General features: G+C 33.7%; 1 protein-coding gene across 3 annotated transcripts in view; it reads left to right on the top strand.

Moving 5' to 3' along the window:
• CALCRL (calcitonin receptor like receptor) overlaps nucleotides 1-22,228 on the top strand; it is a 94,948-nt gene extending 72,720 nt beyond the window's left edge. For all 3 annotated transcript variants that reach the window (XM_045806280.2, XM_045806278.2, XM_045806279.2), the window contains 7 exons: nucleotides 5,113-5,239; nucleotides 8,213-8,366; nucleotides 9,859-9,919; nucleotides 10,004-10,070; nucleotides 13,320-13,538; nucleotides 13,688-13,729; nucleotides 19,138-22,228. In XM_045806280.2, coding sequence (XP_045662236.1) covers nucleotides 5,113-5,239; nucleotides 8,213-8,366; nucleotides 9,859-9,919; nucleotides 10,004-10,070; nucleotides 13,320-13,538; nucleotides 13,688-13,729; nucleotides 19,138-19,353 — 886 coding nt within the window. In that variant the 3' untranslated portion in view covers nucleotides 19,354-22,228. The remainder of the gene's footprint in view (nucleotides 1-5,112; nucleotides 5,240-8,212; nucleotides 8,367-9,858; nucleotides 9,920-10,003; nucleotides 10,071-13,319; nucleotides 13,539-13,687; nucleotides 13,730-19,137) is intronic.
• Nucleotides 22,229-26,286: the final 4,058 nt, after the last annotated feature.

The raw sequence follows: 26,286 nt of genomic DNA, 5'->3' as shown, positions 1-26,286 counted from the left end.
TCAGAAAGCCTATATTTTCTCTTGCTTCCTGCCCATTAGAAGACCAGGAAGCGCTCTTGCATGGGGCAGCTCACACATGAGAGAAAACCATTTGGCCACACAAAACGTGCCCATCTGTTCCTTATGCAGCCCATATTCACATGTTATCGTAAATAAGGAACCCTGCCTGACAGGTGGGCAAGGGAGAAGGGAACGTGATGGAGCAAGAGCAACCATTTCCCTTCAGAAAGACATTCATTGATCACCTTGGTTGAAACACTCTCGTACTCTTTCTAATCTGACCAGATGGATCACCAGAAACCTCCAAAAAAGAGCTATTGATAGAAGTTATATTCTCTTCAGTAGACAAAAGATAGCCGGACTGCTTTTCCTTTTAATATACTTACTGCCTTCGGCCTGCTTTTCTGGCAGTGTTCCAATTGGCATGAGCTTTCCTCCCAGATATATGGTTGGTGTTTTCTTGGGAAAAGAGCTGAGCCTTAGGAAATTAAATTAGATACACTAGCATAAAAAAGCAGTACTTTGTAGGCTGGGCAGTTCTTATATTGCTTGTATTTCCTCTTTTAGTTACTAGTTTTGCTCAGGATTAGTATTGAGTGAAAGTAGTTTGGAAATTTTTACCTCAGGTCAAAACCATGTGGGAAACAAAGGCAAGTATTTTGTTCATGCTGTGGCAGAACTTCGGAGCAACATAATGCTTGGGGCCTGAACAGGGCACCTGGGTGGCACAGTCGGTTAAGTGTCCTACTCTGGATTTCGGCTCAGGGCATGATCTCAGAGTGGTGAGACTGAGCCCTGCACTGGGCTCCGTGCTCAGTGGGGAGTCTGCTTGAGATAGTCTCTCTTCCTCTCTCTCTGCCCCTCCTCCCACAGGCACGCATGCATGCACTTTCTCTCTCAAGTAAATAAATAAATAAATACATAAATCTTTAATATTTGAGGCCTGTATGATAACGAAAGTGGTAATTTGGAGACAACCCTGGAAAGGATGAAATTCCTTGGGAGATAATTCAGTTTGCTTGATTTATTGCTCTGCATCACAGGAAATTGTCTTTCCAATGCTAAATTCTTTTGCTTTGTAACAAAAAGATGGCAATTCACTGTTTCATTGTATTACTTAAAATATGGGCACTTTTAGATTACTAAGGTGAACCTTAATGTTATTTTATTACTTGTGAGAGACAATCCTTAGAGAACTTGACTAAAATCAGCCGTATGATAACTATGCCAAAAAAATAATAGCTAACTTAACATGGGTGAGGTATTATGCTAAACACTAGACAAGATTAATCTCATTTCACCTTACAGCCAATCCTGTGAAGTACCATTGTTATCCCTATTTTACAGATGCAGAAACTAAGGATTACAGTTTTAAAATAACTTGCCCAAAGTCATAGTGTCAGGAGGTAACATAGTCCAGATTCACTCTCAGGCCAGGTTTCAAAACCCACTTTGAAGTATGTGTAAGGACTGGATGCCACCTACTCCTAATTGTTCCAACAGAGAACTGAAAGTCTTAGGCACCTTACACATAAAGAATAATGGATTGTTGACATGCTTACATTAACTGCCTCTATCACTCTGCTTGTCAAAGTGCATATTGAAGTAGTATTCTAAAATAATTATATGTAAAAATATGAAATGGAAACAATCCAAACCCACGAACCACATTCTCTATTCTGTGGTTATGCTCAGATAGGAAGGGATATTATAACTTATAAAGAAAGCAGAGAGTTTTTTGTAAAACCTTCTCCAAGTGTATGAAACAATTGTTTTAATATTTTGAGTAAGATAAAGACATTTTAAAACTTAGAGTAGGTGAAACTGGTTTCAGGTTAACATTTGAAAAAATACCTGGATACCTTCAGGGTTTTATTTGAACAAACCAATGTGTTTACCAGGTACATATTTTGGTTTTCATTTATCAATTGATTTTATTCGTACTGATGAACTTACATGCATTAATGAATATGTTTAGAGAAAAACAATATGCATCACTAGAAAAATTTGAGCATTTTTACCGTTAGAGATTGATACAAAACATATGTCAGATAGCATCTGTCTGCATTTAAGTTGCACAAAACCTGGAGGAAGAAATGGAAGAAACTAAAACAATAGCCATAGGCTAATATTATAGATAATTGGACAGATTTACACAACACAAAGTTAATTTATTTTGCAGTGGTTCAGTTCCACACTACAATATGAACAGCTAAACTGAATATCAGGGTTTCCTAAGCAGAAGTATTTGGTTTGAATTATATAGGGTGGATTATCTATGTTTGAATTATATAGGGTAGATTATCTATCTATATTATTTAGATAATTTTGTAACACTCAAAATAAGCTTTATATCTCTGTTTTGAAATGACTTCATGCATCCTCTTAAGTATTTGTTTGGTTTTTATATTAAATATTTTATTTATAATAGGATTTCATTTTATTATTTCAAAATTTTGCCCATTATATGGCATATTTTGGCTCTCCAAGGGGAAGATGTGGTATATCCATTTATCACAGAGTAAGAAGCATTTTTTTTTTGTTAGTATACTCTCGATAACTACATCTTTAGAGGAGAGTAGATACCAGCAGCTCATTTTTAAGTCCTTAACTTTCAAACTAGATTGAGGTGGGAGCAGAGTCATCAGAAAAGTGGGAATTCTGAGAGGAGCAGAAATACACACTCTAATAGAGGAGAAAAGGAAGTTTAAGTGTACACAAAGAAAACTGAAATTATTTTCAACTAACTGCAGTTAGCATTTCATTTTACTTATTTTTAATCTTTGCACATGTGAATATTACAAACACCAACAGTCATAATATAAATGCTATTCATTTTATGTTCTTTAGTTCATCTTTTGGCTCTTCTATCGTGAATTGCTATTTTTAAAAGCCTTCTTTAGTGTTTGTTTTTCCTTCGTTCCAATTTACTCTTTACAAACATTTCTTAATTGCTGTCTAAGCAAACCCTCCCAGTATTTTGGTCATAATTTGAAAACTATGAAATTTTGTTGTTTATATATATGTCTTAACCAATGGACCTAAATATTAGTGCATTCAGCAGAAAAGGGCAAAATAGCCCAGCTGAAGAAAACATTTTTTATTTTATTTTTCCCACGATGGTATCTGAGTTATTCAAATTGTGTTACGAAAAAAAAAATTGTGTATTTGCATGGGGTAGGCAGTTTTTCCCTAAACAAGAGTTGACACTCTATAGACAGAAGATAAGTTCAAGGAATGCATTTCAAAATAAGACCATGTGGACAAATTTTATGTGTTCATAATGTTCATCATGGAAGAGTGATCAATTACCCCACCCCCCAAAAAAACCAAATAAACCATTCATGATACAAATGGTCTGAAAAGATAATTCTTGACTAGACCTCTTCTCACACTCACTAATTTTCTTCACTCACAGTGAACACAAAACACTCCCCACTGCTGCAGTATTTTATCAAAACAGAGCCATTTTGTATCGAAGTTGACTTTACTTAAATAGTAACAGCAGTCACGCCACTTCTCTGTTAAAAAACTTTCAAAGATTCTTCTTTTCTACAGAATATCATCTATACTGTTTGATCCCTGCCTGCCTCTCACTGCTCTCATACACTGCAAAGTCAAATCAAAGACTCTCTAATACAAAAATACTAGCAGCTCTCAGAGATATTTCTATTTTGAAGGACTCCAGCTGCACTTCACATACTTGTCGTATATGACTATCTTATGCTCAGTGACTGATCCAAGAGCCATCTCATTAATGAAGTCTTTCATAGTTTCCCTCACAGCACCCATTCTGTGGAAGGCATGTACAGAAAATCAGTAAATACGGTTTGTATTGAATTCACTTCTAGATCCTTTAAAATACTACAGCTATATATAAAACCACAGATCTATAGCTGGAAGAAGTTTCAGAGATAATATAGCTTAAACTTTGCATTTTTAAATATAGAAAACCTTGGCATTCCAGCCTAACTATAATATTCTGGCCACACAGATTATTTAGGATAAGGAGACACAGTGATAAAATTAAGTTAAAATCTTGAAGTTTCCAAAGTAGAAGTCATTAGTCTGTGTTAAATAGGGTGGATTATCTAGGTTGACCATATTAATTGCATAATTTTGCAAAAATACAAAATGAACTTTTAAGTCTCTGTAATGAAATCATTCCTGCCTTCCTACATATGTGTTTTGTTTTGATATTAGTATTCCGTTTCAAATGGATTCCTTTCTATTAGTTTAAAACTTTACACATAAGCATTCAAATAAATGCTTCATGAAAGAGACAGAACTTGAGTTGGTCTTTGAACATTGGTAGGGCAGTAATATGTGGATAATCTGGTAGGGTAGATGTGGATACAATCCGAGGAGTGGCATTACTTGTCATTAATAATGACTTTTCCTATTTCTATATGAATTCCAAATAGCCAGTCCTTTTAATTTTGTTTTATATAGGAGGAGCTCCAGTCAAAGGTGCTAATATTTTTATATCTTACATATGGCCGGGCCAATTAGAAAAAAAAATTCAGTAAAGCTGAACAAACATCAGTGGCTGCTAAGTCTACATTTTTATCAATTTATCTATTCTGAATACAATGTTATCTTTCTCATGGTTGGTCTGCATAATTGCTATCAACATACAGAGGCTCTATAAATAGAACAACCATAAACAATCATAAACAGGCTATATAAACAGAACAACCTATGTGGTATAATGAAAAGAGCATTATCTGTGTAAGATTCTGACAGGCAAATCCAAAGTTTTCAAATTAATTAGCTGCATGGTTTTTTGATCAATTAACTTCACTGAATCTCAGTTTCTACATTTTTGGAATAAATTAAAATATTAATCATATTGAGAGATTCACAGAAGAAATCTATGTAGAAGTCTTGTATGGGCAAATTTCTATACCTATGAATGTCCACCTGTACTGAAGCAACTCGCTCGTCTCTCTTTTAAAGAATTATAGGTTTTCCCTAATTAAGATTTTATCATGAGTCAATCTTGGGGAGAAAAAAGTAATTCTTCCAGATTTGGAGCAGCTACTATGAATTGTGAATGTATTCGAATGATTATTAATAAAAATAAAATATTTGGTTTCTCTTACCTTTTAGGAGCCTAAGCTGCCAAAGGATTACCTTGCACAAAAATCTATTTTTCTCTTTCGTTTGTAACTCTATTGTAACAATCATTCATCTCACTGCAGTGGCCAACAACCAGGCCTTAGTGGCCACAAATCCTGTAAGTAAAATGAGGTTGTGCCCTTAGGTTCAAGAGGTTAGAGGGAAAGAAATGTGAAAGGTGGTGGCGGAGGGTAGGGGGTCGGGGGTTCTGATATATGTAAATGCGTATAAGTACATATATATATATATGTATATATATGCATCTAGAGAGCATATGTATCCATATTCTAATCTGTAAAGGTAAATACATCTCAATCTTTCCCAAGTTATAAAGGTTGAAAATCAAAAGGAGGAATACATTTCTTTGCTTCAATTATTTATATATGTTACACATATCTTCGCCTCATTTTATGGCTAGAGTCTTCCTGCTGGTGGGACATAAGGGTTTATGACAAGTAACATTTACTCAATTGAATTTAAAAAATCAATCAAAGCAACTAACTACAGATGTAGTTAGAAAACACAAGGCGTGAAAGAAGAAAAATTTTAATTAAATTATATATTTGGGATCAGGTGACTTTAAATAGTTAATAAAACCAGGGGAAAATGAATTGTACACCCCCTGTGTAATGTTAACGTTTCTTAACATGAAACTTTTAAAGGACTCTACCAAGTCCTCAGTATCTCAGCAAATATTTATAAATTGTTTCCTTATAATTCCTTCGGAAGTACAATTTGTTTTTCTTTCAAATTTTTTTTTACTGAAGTATAGTTGACACAGAATGTTACATTAGTTTCAGGTGTGCAACATAGTGATTCAACAATGCCACATGCCATGCTCACCTACCGTACATCACTATTACAATACCACTGACTTTATTTTCTATGCTGCACCTTTCATTCCCATGACTTACTCCATAAACTGGAAGCCTGTATGTCCCACTCCCCTTAACCCAATTTGCCCATCTCCCACTCCCCTTCCCTCCATCCCTGGTAACCATACCTAGTTTGTTCTCTGTATTTTGGGGTCTGTTTCTGGTAGCATAATTTTTAGGATGAGTATCAAAAGATAGGTAAAAATAAGCACAGAGACCATCATAATATAAAAGCCATATTTCAAAACATAAACTAAAATTTACTTACATAAATGTATATATTTTATGCAAATTATATGCATATGTGAGCTATGTTTAAAGTATCTGGATAAATAACAAACATATTTTCAAGTATTTAAAATTACCTGCTTTCATAATGTTTATAGTATCCATACTACAGTTTTGGATATGGATTTGTGGAGTAGTATATATATATATATATGGTGTACATAAAGTGGTTTTTTAAAGATGAAGTTATCTGGTTACTGAAATCATGGAAGGGAAGGAATTTTCACTCAGTGGGTCAATAAACAATACTCTCCTGTGTGTTTTACGTGTGTTTTAGGGTAATTTCCAAAATCCTAAAATTCCCTGCATTGTTTGCACATGTGTATCCGGATTGCTTAATCTTGTGTATGTTCCATTCTAACGTCACTGGGTGAGGAAACACACTGGGATAGAATTAGCAACATAAAAAAAAAAACAAAACTGGCCAATGACCTACCACTTTAGAATGACTTTCTCTAGAGCAAAGAGATTAGAAATTTTGTCATGAAGCTGCAGAGCAAGAGATTCTAAAGCTAACATTTAGATATAAGGATATTGTATTTAACGTACAAATTGCAAGCTGTAATATATTTTTAATTTATTCTTGGAAAATTTGTTTGTTTATATCAGCAATGCCCTTCATAATAATACTTTTCTGAAGCATGTTTTAAGTTCTTTTTATCATATTGACTTATAGATAAATTTTTTAAGTGAAATCAGGAGTAAGAAGCCCAATTAGATATGCATGTCTAAAAACTAGAACAGATAAAAATTTGAAGCTGAAGTCTGTTATTTCTTTATGATATAGTCAAATAACTCATTTTTACCCTTGAGAAGACTTTGTTAATTTAACGTGATGTTTGACATCAAGATACTTTATTTAAAGTTTAATGTTATGCATTCTGCCAATGTATTTAATGGAAGAATAGGTTTTATAAATATCCTACAGGCAGAAGGCAATGTGTATAATCATGAAAACAAAATTGGAGTTACAAGACTTGGGTTCAGGGTATATCTTTGATTGATATTGTATGAATATTAGCAAATCACTTAACTTCTCCAGTACTCAAGTTTTCTATCTATAAAATATGTGACTAGTGATAAATTATGCCACACAGAATTAAAGATTAAATAAAATAACACATTAAAAATATTTTAAGCTAACTAATATGCACATGTCATGATTACTATTCTATGAGAACCCAATATTTATTTTCTAGTGTACCTCCCTTCCAGTTTTCTTTTTAGTGAAAAAAATACCTATTTCAAAAATAATGATAATAGTCACTAAATATTTATTGACCAGACTAGAAATTGGGAGCTGTTGGGAGTAATTGTCCATATATTTCTGGGAGAATTTTAAATTTATTTTCTCCTTTCTAAGGGAGCAAAATATATCTCTTACTCGTTCATGTTTACTTTACCCTGTATTTGAACCTTCCTCTTCTGATCACTTTAAGAATAGAGAAGAGAAAGTGGAGATCTCAGGAAAAGAGGAAGGAAACCATAACTTTGTCTTCTTTTTACTTACATGAAATCCTCAACCTTTTGTTTGAATAATATAAAATATCGGCCCATTAGATTATTATTTACTAAGTAATTGCATTGGTAGCAGTACTATGCAAGACTTTCAATTATTGGCCACTTTTCATGAAAAAAAAACGTATTTGGAAAATACGCATCCACTAACTGTAATAAATTTGGAATTTACATATTTCCTGGGAGGTATACCATTATAAATATTTAGAGTCAGTGGTTAAAAACTTTAGAGGCACCATCAGATCAGGATGCAGACGCATTTTACAAATCTGAATCATTAGTATATAAGATTTTGTGTAGAGGAGAGAACATTCCATGTTTCTATATAACTAATCTAAACTAGACTATTGCTTTACATGTGAATTCATAAACAACTAAATATTGATGGCTTTCTTTTTTTTTTCTCACAGGTTAGTTGTAAAGTGTCTCAGTTCATTCACCTTTACCTGATGGGCTGTAACTACTTTTGGATGCTTTGTGAAGGCATTTACCTACACACACTCATTGTGGTGGCTGTGTTTGCGGAGAAGCAACACTTGATATGGTATTATTTTCTTGGCTGGGGTAAGTGCCATTATGCGTGTCTGCTGACTCACCATTTAAGAAAGGTCTTAGAGGATGCAGAGCTCCTTGGTAATAAAAATATACTTATATTAATCATTCTTAAACAACATCAGGTGATTAACCTTTGCTTATTGCTGTAAATTGAAATATTTAAACAAAGAACCACTGACTCATTGTTTTCAGTAGTCACAGGTCAATAACACAATGTTGTTGGGTTTTTTTCTGTTTAATATTCCAGTGTGTATCTTGGCTAAGTATGCAGTGGCTAACACGATAGAATTAGAATCATGAATTAGGGATCTAGTCTTCATATTGTTCAAATCTCTTTTTTCCTTTGCGCAAAATGAGGGCATTGGGCTTAGCCAGCTTTGAAATTCCACTCAAAAAAAGTTTGTTTTTTAAAAAATACCATTTTATCTTAAGAATAGAGGGACCAGTAATTGAATAAAGGCACACAAAAGATCCATTTTTCCACACAATCTCCTGACATGGTATTATTCACAAAGTAAATAAGGATACACTCCTAGCATGTTTTCTTTTCTTTTTGTTCTGTCTTTTCAGTTTTAATTTTAATTCCTGTTAGTTAATATACAGGATTATATTAGTTTCAGGTGTACAATATAGTAATTCAGCACTTCCATACATCACCCTGTGCTCATCACGGCAACTCCACTCCTTAATCCCCCTCATCTCTTTCACCCATCCCCCCACCCACTGCCCCTCTGGTAATCATCAGTTTGTTCTCTGTAATCAAGAGTCTGTTTCTTGATTTGTACCTCTAGCATATTTTTAAAAACAACTAGAATAATTCAAAATATAAAATGCTGAAAATGAATTCAATTGGACTAGTTTCCAGAAATGTAACTGAGATTAAATTTACCTATCATATATCAATCTACTTACCTATTCAGTCAGACAATAGATACAGATATATGAAGGTACGTGTGTACACACACACACTCTTTAGTATATTCAGTATATTTAGTATTGGTTACCTTTATAAAACATTTCTTCATTTCATGTTGGAAAGATCTGATTTAGAATACTAAAAACATACAAAATATCTAAGATATAAACCATCTCTCTCTTCCTCTCTTTTTCTTCACTTGATCAGTCTCAACTTCTTCCCACATCTGACCATCTACCAAATAAATATTGGCCAATTCTATATCATAGAAAATATATATGAATTCTTCTAAGCCTTGGGGCTTAGGCAGCACGTTTATGGACTTAGGCTTTGAAGTCCACTGATTCAAAAATGACTTCTATTAGAAGAAAACACACACAGACACACAACCCTGGATATATAAATACCTAATAGTTACCATATTTATTGCTTGACTATACAGATGATATTTACTCATTAAACGTATACTGACCAGTTATTTTTGCTCCCAGAGTACCTCTGAGTTTCATATTTTATGATACATTTTAGGAATTTGATCTACAGAAAAAGTTGTCTGTTAATTTTCTTTTTGTTTGTTGTTTACAGGATTTCCACTGATCCCTGCTTGTATACATGCTGTTGCGAGAAGCTTATATTACAATGACAAGTAAGATAATCTCTCTTTCTGATTTCTATTGGAACTAGATAAAATGAAAATCTTCAACGTAATTTTGCTGTTTTTTTCCCCAAGCTGCTGGATCAGTTCTGATACCCATCTCCTCTACATTATTCATGGTCCAATTTGTGCTGCTTTACTGGTACGTAACAAAAACTTTCTTTGTTTCATCATTGTTCATAGTTCAACTTTATTTCCTGAATCATCTGGCCTATGGTATCTTTCAGGATCCTGGTGGACATAATGAGATTTTTGCAGTGTTTAATTGAAGAGAGTTTAATAAAGGTGTTAATTTGAGGTGTTGGCAGGAAGAGGAAAGGAGCTAATTCATAAGGAATGGCCAGGCACCAGGGACCTGCAGTGGGAAGCTGTTAATGGCTCTAGACCTAAAGAGGGGACAGAACAGTGTTACGGGAGTTGGGCCCGTGCTTGGAAGTGTGGCCCAGCAAGAGGTCTGGCCCTGAGTAGAGGAACACAGGCACTGCCCAAATCACAGCCTGGCAGGGAAGAAGAATGAGGAAGAAATACTCAAACTTCTCTCTTCCTATGCCCTGATTACTTGGTTCTTTCCTTTGGCCAAATGCAGCAAATGTCAGAGAGCAAGAAGCCTGGGCATGAATGCAGTGCTTCGAGGTGCCTCAGAGTTTTCTGGGACACAAAGCAGAAGAGAGAAGGGCAGAGGATAGATCTAGTGAGAGGGAATGGCAAATGGGAAAAACTACACACCTATTTTGGTAATAAGAGTTACATTCCAATAAAGAAAAAACTTTAATTTGGAAAAAGAGAGTATTGGTTAAACTGTTTTTTCATTATTATAATGATCATCACTTAATACAAATACACCAATTGGACATTTTTAAGTGTGGTTACAGAAAAAGAAGTCACATTCAGTGCTTTTTTTACATTGTTTCAGTGGGGAAATAAAGTCATCCACATTAACATGCTTTTTTTCACAGAGCATTAGAGACCAGAATGCAATTAATGCCTGAGATTATAATTACAGCTGATATTCTATCACATAGAAATACAACCCATCAAGCTGCTGTGTAAGAAAGAAAGTGAAAATCTACATTATTTGCATAAAAGGTTTTCCATTTTCTTTCAAAAAAGAGCAGGAGCCTATTTTTCTAACAGGATAAATTGTTCTGTCTTTGTTTAAGTCCTAGGGCTTCTCACTGGTTATGGCTGATTCCAAGGTCTTGGGAGGGGCCTTAGCAATTGTTTATGTGGTCACACGCTTAAGTACAACTTTTATAAATAAAATATTTCAACCTCAATCCATTTCTTTCCACTCAGACTTCCCCTGTCACATTTCCTCTTGAGCAGGGTGGTATTCGAGTGGCTACAGCACTTTTGAGATCTTGCCAAAGGGAAGTTGAGAGAGGATACATTTAATTTGTGTTTAGTGAGAGATTTTTAAGTCAGTTCAGTGTATAGTTAAGTGGTTGCTGGCTGTTCTAGTCTGGGAATGGCTTCTAGGAATTCTCTTTCAGTCACTGTACTGAGATACACTGCTTCCTTTCATGACCCAAGTGTGGTATCACGATATGAAAATGTCCTGTTGTGCCTACCACTTACATGATCTTTATGAATATTGGAGTAAAAACAGGTGTCTTTTCTTCCCCTTAACTAGTTTTGCTCTAAGATAGATGAGATTCAGATATAGTTCATCTAAATTTAAAATTATTATTCTACTCTTACTCAAACTAAATGGAAGTATTTGCAGAAAATAAAGTAGGATGATTTTCTAGTTCCTACTTTCACATTTTAAATCAGATTTGCCATTTTGGAAAAGCACTTTGCATTTAGAAATTTTCATATAATGGGCATCTAAACTGCAACATTTCTACTGATTTTATAATTTATGGTTTTTGCATGTAAAGATTATAAAATATTTTATATTCCAAATTTATAAGCAGATAAAAGGGCATTATTATATTTTCTTCCATGGGCTGGTACTAATTTCCATTTAGTCAAAACTTTAAAAACAGCAATGGGTGCTTAGAAAGGGAATATAATAGGATGGTTGGAATAACAGCTGATGTGTTGATTTGTCATTTTTCATTCTTACACCTGTTGAAATGGCTTATTCTGCTTTTGTCTTTAGCAGAGACATTCCTGTGTCTATAACCATGTTACTTTTCATAGACGTGTTTCCATCGGGATTATAGTGAACTTTGGAGCATATGTTCCATTAGATTTTCTAAGAATAGTAGTGGAATATTTTTAGGCCCAGTTATTTTCATAACACGTGCTTTAAATCAGCATATGTATGTTATTTGTTCACTGTTTTCTATATGAAATGTGGTGCTATCATTATTATTCCAATTTATTAAGGTAAGCAGATATAAATTACTTATCAGCATGTAGTTTAAAAGTTTTAGATTGTTAAAGCACAGATGCTAGAAGTTAGGGTGAAGAAAAAGGAAAGAGAATATAACATAATAACATAAGAGCCTTAGGGCTCTTATGGAGTTAATAGCCACAATCTTATGGAAGGTGTAAAATATGAGCACAGAAAAAATAGACAAGCATAAAAGACATTGACTTGGATGAAGATAAGAAAGCGGTATTCAAGGTGCGAGAGAGAGAGAGAGAGAGAGAGACGTATTAAAGCAGAACTCTGTTTCCTGAATAACTTAGTTATCCACACTACATTCTTGAGTTTTATATGTCCCTTTCAAAGAGAATGACTTCTCTTGGGGAAAGTTTTTAACACACAGTAAATATGTAATTACAGAAAGTAATTAACGGAAGGCCCCATGGGATGCCAAAATTGTTTTAACTCTAGGATGATCTAGGTTGAACATTAGCTGGTTTAAGTGTGTGATCAGCTTCCTTGAATGATAAAGCTTATGGTACTATCTTGGGGAGTTGTGAGTATTACTGTTACAAAAAGAAACACAGGAAAGAGAAACCAAAAAGATGAAAATGGTTATTATGGTATAATATGTATTTGGAAAGTACTAGTATGGACAGTGATACAGAGGAGACACTTAAAAATTAGCATTTGTTATGAACAATTCTTTCCTTTTTTGAGCTGAAAATGTTCAAAAGACTTAGTTTTTGGTCCATAGCAAAGTTCAAAAAAAACTGCATAAGAAAATGAATTGACAAAAACATTCAGATATTCCTTAGCTGAATGTGTTCCACAATAATTCCACCATAATTTTATTTTTCTAAAACCGAAGTCCATTAACATTGATGTTCTTGTTAAATTAATAAATCACAATTCTAGAAATACAAATTAATATATTAGGCATATATTCTCTGCAGTAGAATATATTCTGTACATTGAAAATAATCTAAGACATAAAATCAAAGATCCTTCAATAATGCTTCTTAATATTAAATATAAAATAATTTTCAATATGTCATTTTATTTTTTTAGGTGAATCTTTTTTTCCTATTAAATATTGTACGTGTTCTCATTACCAAGTTAAAAGTTACTCACCAGGCAGAATCCAATCTCTACATGAAAGCTGTGAGAGCTACACTTATCCTGGTGCCATTACTCGGCATTGAATTTGTGCTGATTCCATGGCGACCTGAAGGAAGGATTGCAGAGGAGATATATGACTACATCATGCACATCCTTATGCACTATCAGGTATGGTGTTCTTGTGTCAGGAAGGCAGCTTGTGAAATTTGGTATTAAATTGCATATAGCTTTGGTTTAGTTTTGACTATGTAGTAAGTGGGTTACAAATAATGTATCTTTTCCATTTGGAATCAGAAAATTCTGTTTTTCTTTTACAGGGTCTTTTGGTTTCTACAATTTTCTGTTTCTTTAATGGAGAGGTATGGTGATTGTTTTTATTCCTTTTATCGTTTTATATTTGCAATATTTCTTTTTCTTAAAAAGAAACACAATTATACGTTCCCTAGGAACAACTACTTCAAATTCCATTTTGATCAGGAAAAAAAATGTAGAATCTCTTTTCATGGGTGCAACTCTTCTTCCCAAAAGCTTGGGTCATACTGGAGTTCAAGAGTAGGGCAAATCCAGCCTCACTTTAAAATAGTCCATCAGTGACTTTTATTCATGTAGTCTTTGACTTACCTTTTGCACTAATCCTAGTAAGTCTGGTGCTAGGCAATCCTTAACCTCATAAAACATATACTCTAATAGGAAATAAAATCGGCTCATTTTCATTTTCCCCCTTTCTCTGTTTTTTGTTTTGCCTAGCTCACAATGTGGTCTTGGAAAACAGCTTTATGGTAGTTACAAAAAGACTTTAAAAAATTAAACTCTGCAATACAGGGAGGACATGTAGTAAGTTAGAAAACTTAGGAGAACAGAGTGCTGTAATTTGTAACATGGCAATGTGCTCTTGGATAATTCAAGATTTTTTATCCAAGGCTTTCCAAATTAGAAAGTTTCAGGTGTTTTAGAAACTGGTACTGTATTTCTTATACATACGAATAGTCTTATAGCTCAGTGGTTTGAGCTATACTGATTTAGCTCTTTATCTGTTTTTAATCTATTTGACAAATTTTAACCAGTTGAAGAATTTTGGAAAATTCAACAAAGTTTAGAAATCCAGGGAGCAACTGAGTGAGACTCAAATACTTGGTAACGTGAAGCTTATCACAAAGCTTCAGATGGGAAACATATGGACCAGTACGTGTAGCTTTATGAGAACTATTCCTAAAAAATAAATCAACATTGGAAATCATCTACATGTATAAAACTATAAAATATTGCTTTCCTTTGCTTAATAATAGTTTACTTCTTTCTCTTAGCATATAATGAAATTTAATGTTTGATTTTTTAAAATTTTTATTTCATTTATTTCTTCATAATGGAGTATAAAACTGTTAAACATAGTAGGCTGTATTTCATATCTGTAAGTGGTGCTTCCGTGAGTCTTCTGCCATACAGTGGACAAGAGTGACTTTTTCTGAAGTCAAGGAGAAGTACAGATGCAAAATACAATGAGGAAGAATATATAAATCATTTGTTTTGATAATAATATTCAAACAGCATTTATTATGTACCTCTAGAAATTAATGATTGCATGAGCTGAATTAGACAATCCTATTTGCTGTCCATATAGGATTTTACAATTAAATATAGATGAGAGAGAAATGGAAAACATGCCAAAGAACATACATACAATATGAACAATACTTCTCCACCTGCAGAAAGATTTCATTTTTATAAAGGGTAACTTCTAAATGTACAAATCATAATCACTAGTAAAATATTTAGTGATAGGAAGCAGTGTAGAATAAAAGCACAGATACAGCAATGCATGTAAACCCCAAAAATGCCACTTCTTTCCTGGCTGTAATACTTTGGTCAATATTCTGAACCTCCTTGAGTCTTTGTGTCTACTCTTATTAAAGGGAAATAAAAGCAAGTTCCTTACACAAGTCTCACAAAGATTAATTTAAGCTAGGGATCTAAATAAAGCTTTTAGCACCATACCCCAATCTTAGTACATTACCAGTACATTATAGGTTCCTTATTAGATCTGTCAAATCATTCATTTTCAAAAATATATGTACAAATGGGAGCATTAATCATATTGGAGTCAATCTCAAATTGGACTTTTTATTTGGAAAGGTTGCCCAGGGAATATCGAAACTAATGCCTAACACTCTTGTTGCACTCTCTCTGTGTAAGCAAGAGACACAGACCTTGATCTTCTGCCATGTCCTAAAATTGAGAAAATTTTGGCAGTAAAAAATTACAATAATACAAAATCTTTTGAGCCTAGTTGTTGCCAAATCCTTTGGTTCTTTACAACATCTCCAATATGTGTCCCCTTTTCTTCATCTCTCAAGGTACAGTCCCTATTTGTGCATGACTCATTTCTCATCTTGAGAAATGCTATAATCCCTCCTTTTTTGTCTCTTGGCCTCTTAGTTTTTCCCACTCTCATATCATGAAGACACAGCTGCCAGATTCATTTTGTGTGGTTCCAACTATGTCATGTAGTTCTTAAAATCATTTGCTCAGGCTTAAGTTTCCTTCTTACTTTCCACAGGAGGTCAAGTAGCTTCCCGTTAGCTTAGTCTCTACCTTTTTATTCTTTTTTTTTTTTTTGACTCTCACATTTTGTTTATGTTTTTTTAGCCAAAATATTCCTATTTGCAACTTCTCACTAATTCAATAATTGTGGCGTGACAAATGCTCAGGCCACATTCATCTCATCTCTAACCCACTCAGCCAAAAATGTGGATTGTTTGTATAAACTAGAGATCTCGTTATCAGAAGGGCCCTCCTTAGCCTCAGGGGTAAATCTAACAACACCTGAGAGAGATACTTTTATAAAGCAAACAAAAAGATTTATTGAGAATAACCAAAGCTATATTCTGTAATGAGATCTAGGTAGCATTTTTATATGAAGCTCTATTAACTATTTTTAAATTAATTTAGGTTAAGGAGTATAGAGTTGGTTCCTTATTAAGTGCTAATGGGCATATAAAGTTGTAATGTTACATTCTAAAAACAGTTGACCTTACTATTTGTATGACAGTCATTGTGTAAAACAATGAAAAACATTTTCATATCTTTAATAACATCAGACTATCTTTCCTTCCAATGGCAATTTTCCTTGCTACTACCCCCATTGCAGTTTTCTCATTACAAGTGTATTAAGACTGGCCACTTTAATATTCTATTGAACAGGTATGATACTGTATTAGAGGAAGCAGATGAAAAACAAATCCTTATAGAGAATAACATAAACAAACAGATGCCTACAAGGCCCATGGGTCTTTAATTAGGTTCATTTTTAACTTCAGTAAATAAGTCCCCACAGCTCAGAAAATTGAACTTCCATGATTTTTCTGATGATTTAGTTGTAAGGAAGAAATAGGGTGATGATTGTAATCAAAGCAGATATTTCTTTTTTTTTTTTTTAAGACTTTATTTATTTGACAGAGAGAGAGGCAGCAAGAGAGAGAACACAAGCAGGGGGAGTGGGAGAGGGAAAAGCAGGCTTCCTGCTGAGCAGGGAGCCCGATGCGGGGCTGGCTCAATCCCAGAATGCTGGGATCATGACCTGAGCTGAAGGCAGACGCTTAACGACTGAGCCACCCAGGAACCCCTAAAGCAGATATTTCAAGAGCAGTCACATATTTCAAAAGTCATTTTGACTGTTGGAACTGAATTTAAACTTTCATTTTTAAGAACTTAAGTATTATATTCACAGCTAAGATATTTCTTTTTGTCAGCTGCTTCCTCACATTTATGTAGAATCTTCTGTAGAAAGTTACATTCCATTTCTCCTTTCAAACAGAAACTATATAGTAAATGTATTCAGTCAGCCCATCATTTAGTAACAAAGTGAAGAGAAATAAATTTAGCAGAAAATCAGGATCAAAAACAGTTCCCATCAGAAATACCTAGATAATTGGCCAAAAGTCATTTTTGTGTAAATTTTTGAATATTTATTTTAAAAGCACACTCTAAAGCCATTCCTTTTGTCATTTGCTTATGCTCTTGAAGATATTACATATGCAGATATTATTTTAAATTACTTTAAACATGCTATTTGGAGAATTAAGAAAGACATTACTAAACCATGAAGGAAGCAGTAGTATATAATTTTTTGCAAAATAAATGTATTTGTTGTCCTATAAATGCCATTATTTCAAAGAAAATTTACAAGAATTTAAATTATTCCCTTCAGATACAGTTAATATATATAAATAAGCTTGAAAGTCCTGAAGGTCTGAATTTCATAAAAATACAACTTTTAAAACACATTTATTGCATTTCTAATTACATAATTAATACCTGAAATTCTAATAACTCATTTTGAATTCTAACTAAAGAAACCCATTGACTTTGTATTGTATCTTCCGTTTTTCTACATGCTAAAATGTAAAGTGAGACAGTAAAACTTTGTGTTCATTTTAAGTGACAGAGTACAGGAGACTCTAACGACTTTGAAGTATCCCACAGGGTTCTCTCATTAAAAGAGTTCCAGGGAATACTTATTAGTTATAGATTGGTCTTAATTTGGAGAAGTTTTCTAGATCTATTAGACAAAAGAATGTAGACTTTAATAAACCAGCTCTATTTTAGAATTTATTATTAATTTTTACACATGAATACAGTGAATGAAAAGTTGAGGAATTATATATAATTAGTAGCAAGGCAGACAATTATTGCATGAGTACTGGAAACAGTACATGGATTACTGGGAAATTGCTTTTAGTGATGCTCAGATTGTCTCTGAAGAAGCAATCAAAGAACGCGTCAATGAGCAGCAGAGAGCTTGGGGAAGACAATTCAAAGCTAGATGTGTTTTGGACAGACCTAGCTTAGGTCACAGGGATGTGGCTACTACCCTCATAAGGTAGGAGCAGACAGCCCCACACTGGTCTGCCCAATCATCAGACACCAGGAAATATTCAGGTTACCAAGTGGGAGACGTCTTTGAATATTCTCATTTCCACTTACTGACTCAATATGAAGAAAATCACCTTAGTGTCTCATGTTCAATTTAAACCAAAGTCACCTGGCCTACCAGATGTGATCTCTATCCCTAGAGAAGGAAGTCATTAAATATCAAATTCACCCAGTCCGAGGGGGATCCAAACACACAAAAGTAGAGTGCTGATATTCCTAAACATTTTCACAGGCTTGTATCATTTGTAATTACCTGTCCAACACTTTCTTCCCTCTGGGTAGTAAATTTCAGGCGGACAAAAACCTTAATTTTTTTTCCAGAATGTAGCACAATATGTGGCGCATGATAATCACTCAAAAATAAGTAGTTGCTGCTGTTGTTGATGATGATAATGAAGATTTATAGTCCGTGTATCCCTAACTTTTTTCTTTTATCTCTTTTCTCTCTTCTTTTGTACTCTCACTCATTGTCTTCTCATTCTATTATTAAGATATTGATATAAAACTAAATGTAACACATGCAAGCTTCAAGTGGGGGTCTGGATTAACTACTTATTTGACAATAATACATTCATATGCGTTATTAAAGCTTCAAAGATAGAGCATAAAAAATATTAATGGGATCTAAGAGTAAAGAGTAATGCAATGAATTTCCTAAATATAAAATTCTTAATGTTCCCAATTTAATTAAGAAAATAAAGCAATATTATTCACTAATTAACATCAATGCTTTTGGTTTCTTTTAAGTTTTACATTAATTATTTTATTGTAGTTTTAAATACAATATCTTTATTTCAGATAATGGTTTGCTCTTGTCCTGTTTCTTTTTGATTGACAGGTTCAAGCAATTCTGAGAAGAAATTGGAATCAATATAAAATCCAATTTGGAAACAGCTTTTCCCATACAGATGCTCTTCGAAGCGCATCTTACACAGTGTCAACAATCAGTGATGGTACAGGTTACAGTCATGACTGTCCTAGTGAACACTTAAATGGAAAAAGCATCCATGATATTGAAAATGTTGTCTTAAAACCAGAAAAGTTATATGATTGATAATCGAGAGAGTACTGCTTAACTATTTTGTGCCACTCCTAACTAAGGGACTTGGATCCATGACTTTATGACCAGAAGACTTCAATATTCAATGAATTTCTTGAATGCCACAAAGAAAACCCTCACATCGATTCAGTAGTGTGTTGTGAAATGTTTAACAACTAGCTCTTGAGGAGAAAAAAACCCCTGATTTATAATGTTTTCCAGTTTCTGTGGTGTATTCCCACCATGGCTGATTTCAGGTTACCAATTTGACATTACTAAATGTGAAATTGGGAAAATATGAATACAATCAACTCTTACAGGCTGATATGTATCAGCTCTAGTACACTACCGCGTGAATTCACAAATGAGTAACTGTAAAAGTTCATATACACATTGGGCACAATTCTACTCTTATTGACTAAAGAGAGCTAGGTAAGGCCTCCAGACTCGGTGGGAAAATTAGTTTTTCATTTGTTTGTTTTTAAAATCTTTATCCCATATTCATTGGTGTGCTTGATTTTTTTTTTTTTTACCCAGTAAAGTATTCTAGCCCTTTTTGTATCTACCCTTTCAAATGGACTAGATAAAGTAGTAATTATTTCTGTTGGCTTACCCTTTTCTCTCCAAGAAAAGTGACTGAGCAGAACTGCTGTTGGCTACTCATTGGCTGATACATCACAGTTATGTCCAACGTCACATCTGTTTTTGAGATTTGATGACTAGAATGTAGGACGTGCAATCCTACTTTGCTATCATTAGCGAGACATTTTGGTTGATGTTACAAACACCTTGTTAGCTACTTTCCTATCTTACTACACAAGTGGGAGGGAATCAGTTTCCCTGTATCTGTAAATAGAAACTTTGCCCCTTCCATTTCTACTGTGTAGACAAATTAGCAATTATTTTACATGAAGGAAATCAGTGAAGGATTTCTTATTTTCTTGGAAGTTTGTAAAAAAAAAATTCTTGTGAAAATAAGCTTGTAAATACTCTTATTCTATTTTATAGTCTCAAATCAAGTGCATATAATCTAGATAAGTTTTTAAAAAAACAAATACATAATGTAACAATGTATGCTTGTTAATATCTGATACTGTGTCTGGGCTGATTTTATAATAAAATAGAGTCTGGAATTCTATATTTGGTAAATATTTTAAAGACAACCAGATGCCAGCATCAGAAGTTTGTTTGAGAACCAAGAGAACAGAAATATCTATGATACAATATAAAATATTTATTAAAAAAAACTCAAGGCCACTGTTTTACTACATTAGCTTAGGTGAGTCATAACGTAATAATAGGTATGTTTGACATATTTCTCCTTTTATTTTGACGATGAACTTGCATTCTAATCCAGAAACTTTAAAGGGTCCTTACGGTAATAAATGTCAATCTGCCATTCTTATGGTTTTTACACAAGTAAAAATATTACTTTTCTGACTCTTACTGTATAAATATATATGGCTTTGGAAATGTTCCAGACTATTTAAAATACGATACTAAAAATCAGTGAAAGATTTGAATATGTCAGTGGAGAAGAACTGTTGTTAGAATGTCTAGGGAGTAATTAAATTAAGATGGAAGAAAGCCTTGCTAATGAATTAAAGTGACATTTAAATGGGATTCAGTTTCCCTAATGTTATTTTCCACTTAAATTTCTGAAAAATGAAAATGCCTTCAATTAGTAAAAGTCAATTTGAGGAGGAGAAATCACTATGTGTATGTGTTCTCTAGTGTGTTAATTTGTTTAAAATGGGTTAAACTAATAACTTAGTAATCACAGCTTCTTTCTTAAGCTGTCACTAGATGGTGAGTTCAGAAGTCATTTGAAATTGTCTAGGAAAATTATATAATTAGTAATAATTAACATATTAAAAGGTCTGGTCAATAAATTTATAATTTATCTGTATACATGCAAGGGTTTTACAGTTAGTTTCAAATTTACGGATTTTATAGCAAGCTGTCTTAAGAAGGAATGCAGGTTGTTCTGGACTTGCTACTGTCTAAATTATACAAAAATCCCTTTAAATAAACTCACTTTTTAGCTACTTATTATTCAAAGACACAGATTCAAATCCTTTGCTTGATACTGTTCACATATTTCCTCATTCTTCCAGACAAACTGTCAAGTCTCAACCATAAATGACAGTAGAAAATGTCAAATTCTCCATGAGCATTTTATTAAAATTATACTGTAATTTCCCAGTATTTTTTTATTGTGCTTTTAACATATTAAGTTCAGATCAGGTTTCCTTTCCAGCCAAGAATCATCTATTGCACAGTCTTCAGGTGAAAGCATCCAATAATTACTCAGTGTTAGTTTTGTACCCAAATTTTTTTATGAGTAATATTTTTCAATATTAGGCTTCTCTAAAGCTTAAATGCTAATTAAGATCTCCTTTATATCTTACTTATGAAGAAAAGATAAAATCAGTACTTTTTAAAAGGGAACTTTTTTGGTAATTAAAAACTAATTGGGGGAATTTCTAACTTAAATGTAGATCTGCTATTTTTCTGTACTTGTGAAAGTCACATTTTAATTAAAAAAAATTCTAATCGGTCCTTTTTTAATTTTCTAAAGTTTTTTTTTCCAGTGCATTTATTTGTAAAATATCCATTCTGAAATTTGGTGTTTGCTCAAATGTAATCCAGTGTACAAAGAATTAGGGGTAGGTGTAGTGCTGTAATTATTGCTTATAATTTTTTAAAAATGTGAACTTATTTTAATTTTCTTTTGGTTTTAAACAGCTAATGGAAACCACCATTTCTTTTATCTGTATGTCATAAACAAAATATTCTGATCAATTAAAATAAGTCATGTTATGTCTACTTAATGTATATCTTTATTTTTTGACTGTATGAAAATATTAAAGGTATGAGTTAAAGATGATTTTCACTTGTGTACTGAAGTGCTGAATAATTTATAAACATAATTCTTTACAGCTGTCAGTGGAATACTACTTAAAATCAATGACTACCTCTATTAACCTCTTTAAAATCTTCAAATGACCAGTAAAACATCTCACAAACCAATTTTTTAAAAATTATGAATTTGAAAAAAAATTATGGATTTGTTTTTCAAGCTCGAAAACTCCAAATAAACTACAACATAGTCAAATTCCTTCCTAGGCTGAAAGAAGGGAAAGAATGACAAGAAATAGGAAAATGTACAGGGATTTCTCTCCTCTTTTCATTATATTCCACTGTATAGTTTTGTTTTGAATAGCAGAAAGAAAAAGAAGGAAAGGAACTATTTAAAGATAATTTTAAAAAAAGAACATAATCATGATTCACAAATATAAAATGAAAACCTGTCAAAGATTTTGTTTAGTTCATTCATTAATGAAGGGACAAGATGTTAACAACAATTCATGGAAGAATTCAAAATATCACACATATAGAAGAATACAAAAAATGCTGAAATGAATTTATAAATCAATGCTCCATTCCTAGGGCAATAATCAGTTGCATTCTACTGAATAACTGTATATTTCTATGATCAAGAATAATGTACATCATCATCATTTTTCTGCAACTAATATATCTGTAAAATAGCTCAAAATAAAAAAGCAGAGATAACCCCAAAGGACACACTTTCTAGCATTAGAAAGGACACTTTAATGACTCTAACATATATCTTGCCTATATGATGAGAGAACAATTTGATGCATATGCAATAAGTACAATAAATACTTGTATGTGTGTACATATATATAAAGAGAGATGATAGATATGGACACACCTGAAATGCTAATCTAAGCAGTAGGAGAAGTCAGAAATGTAGAAACCCACAGAGTAAATGTACACAGATCAGTATTTCCCGTATAAACCTGTAACAACCAGGTAGAAGCTGCAGTGGGATAAAAAGGAGCAAATTTCCTCAAAAGAACTGAAAACATATGTCCACATAAAAACTTGTACACACAGGGGCGCCTGGGTGGCGCAGTCATTAAGCGTCTGCCTTCGGCTCGGGGCATTCTGGGATCAAGCCCCACATCAGGCTCCTCTGCTGGGAGCCTGCTTCTTCCTCTCCCACTCCCCCTGCTTGTGTTCCCTCTCTCGCTGGTTGTCTCTCTCTGTCAAATAAATAAATAAAATCTAAAAAAAAAAAAAAACTTGTACACAAGTGTTCATAGCAGCATTATTCATAATAACCCAAATATCCATCAACTAACGAACAGATAAATAAAAAGTACCATGTGCATACAATGGAGTATTATTTGGCTATAAAATGGAATAAAGTAAATACAGTCTGCATGCTACCACATGGATGAACCTTGAAAACATTATGCTAAGTAAAAGAGGCCAGTTATCAAAAAACCACTTACTGTGTGATTCTTACATGAAATGTCCAGAATATACTAATCTATGGAAACAGAAAGTAGACAAGCAGTTCTTTAAGGCTGGGTGGTTGAGAGATAAAGGGGGCTGGTTGCTCAGGGATACAGGGTTTGTTCTGGGTGTAATGAGAATGTTCCAAAATTGTGGTAATTGTTGCACAGCTCTGAATATATTAAAAACCAATGAATTGTACAGTTTAAAAAAAAAGGAGCAAATTTATAGCAGCATCAAGAGAAGGTAAAATATATAGGAACAAATAAGAAATGAGTGAAATACATTTCAACACTATGAACAATCGCAACAGAAGATATCAATCAGATCATGGAAAGACACCTGATATTCTTGAATAGGAAGATCACCATAAAGATGTCAGTTTCCCCTAAATAAATTGTAAAGTAACTATGATCCAAATAAAAATAAGGGTAGATAATTATTTTGAAACCAGATGTGATGATTCTAAGTTTCATAGTCATGAAAGCTCTCAACAGGGAAGGAGATAAGCCTTGACATATTTTGTAAACTAACAGTTGAAACAGTGGTTAACAACACATGAAAAAAGGACGGAGAGAATGCGGGAGAAGAAGTGTGTATAGCACTCTTTTGAATATTTTGCTAGAGACAGAGCCAAAAATGGTAATCCAAATAGGGAGTGAAATGACATTATCACCCAGAGAATCATTCAGTCTTTTCTTTTCTCACTTTCGCTTCTTGAAAAACATGCCATCCCTGGATAAGAAAAGGGCTATTAACAAGTCACATGACTGGTATGGTTGCTATCCTGGTTTTATTTTATTATCATTTTTTTAATAATAATTTTTTATTATGTTATGTTAGTCACTGTACAGTACATCATTAGTTTTTGATGTAGTGTTCCATGATTCATTATTTGCGTATAACACCCAGTTCTCCATGCAATATGTGCTCTCCTTAATACCCATCACCGGCCTATCCCAATCCCCCACCCCCCTACCCCCCTCTGAAGCCTTCAGTTTGTTTCCCAGAGTCCATAGTCTCTCATAGTTCATTCCCCCTTCTGTTTACCTTCCCTTCATTCTTCCCTTCCTTCTCCTACCAATCTTCCTGCTATTTCTTATGTTCCATAAATGAGTGAAATGATATGATAATTGTCTTTCTCTGCTTGACTTATTTCACTTAGCATAATTTCCTCCAGTCCCGTCCATGTTGCTACAAATGTTGGGTAATCATTCTTTCTGACAGCTGAGTAATATTCTATTGTATATATGGACCACATCTTCTTAATCCAGTCATCTGTTGAAGGGCATCTCAGCTCCTTCCGCAATTTAGCTATTGTGGACAATGCTGCTATGAACATTGGGGTGCATATTGCACTTCTCTTCGCTACGTCTGTATCTTTGGGGTAAATACCCTGAAGTGCAATTGCTGGATCACAGGGTAGCTCTATTTTTAACTTTTTAAGGGACCTCCATACTGTTTTCCAGAGTGGCTGTACCAACTTGCATTCCCACCAACAGTGTAAGAGGGATCCCCTTTCTCCATATCCTCTCCAATATTTGTTGTTTCTCGTCTTGTCAATTTTTGCTAGTCTAATTGGCATAAGGTGGTATCTCCATGTGGTTTTGATTTGAATTTCCCTGATGGCTAATGATTTTGAACATTTTTTCATGTGTCTGTTAGCCATTTGTATGTCTTCATTGGAAAAGTGTCTGTTCATATCTTTGCCCATTTTTTGATTTGATTATTTATTTCTTGTTTATTGAGTTTGAGAAGTTCTTTGTAGATCTTGGGTACCAATCTTTTATCTGTAGTGTCATTTGCAAATATCTTTTCCCGTTCCATGGGCTGCCTCTTAGTTTTTTTGACTGTTTCTTTGGCTGTGCAGAAGTTTTTATCTTGGTGAAGTCCCACAAGTTCATTTTTTCTTTTGTTTCTCTTGCCTTTGGAGATGCGTTATGAAAAAATTTGCTGTGGCCAATGTCAAAGAGGTTACAGCCTATATTCTCCTCTATGATTTTGATGGATTCCTGTATCACATCGAGGTCTTTCATCCTTTTGGAGTTTATCTTTGTGTGTGGTGTGAGAGAGTGGTCAAGTTTCATTCGTTTGCATATAGCTGTCCAATTTTCCCAAAACCATTTATTGAAGAGACTGTCTTTTTCCACTGGATGTTTTTTCCTGCTTTGTCAAAGATTAGCTGCCCATAGAGCCGAGGGTCCATTTCTGGGTTCTCTATTCTGTTCCATTGGTCTATGTGTCTGTTTTTGTGCCAGTACCATGCTGTCTTTGTGATCACAGCTTTGTAGTATAGCTTGAAATCAGGCAACGTGATGCCCCCAGCTTTGTTTTTTCTTTTCAACAATTCCTTGGCAATTCGGGACCTTTTCTGGTTCCACATAAATTTAAGGGCTGTTTGAAAAATGTCATTGGTATTCTGATCGTGATGGCATGAAAGTGTAAATTGCTCTGGATAGCATAGACATTTTAACTATGTTTATTCTTCCGATCCAAGAGCATGGAATGTTTTTCCATCTTTTTGTGTCTTCCTCAATGTCTTTCAAGAGTGATCTGTAGTTTCTAGAATATAGATCCTTTACCTCTTTGGATAAGTTAATGCCAAGTATCGTATGA

The sequence above is a fragment of the Ursus americanus genome, chromosome 1, assembly GCF_024610735.1.
Source record: "Ursus americanus isolate L20-20 chromosome 1, mUrsAme1.1.p, whole genome shotgun sequence".
In the NCBI taxonomy this organism is placed as follows: domain Eukaryota; kingdom Metazoa; phylum Chordata; class Mammalia; order Carnivora; family Ursidae; genus Ursus; species Ursus americanus.
Note: the sequence above shows the minus strand (reverse complement) of the source record. Positions and strands in the feature narration are given on the sequence as shown.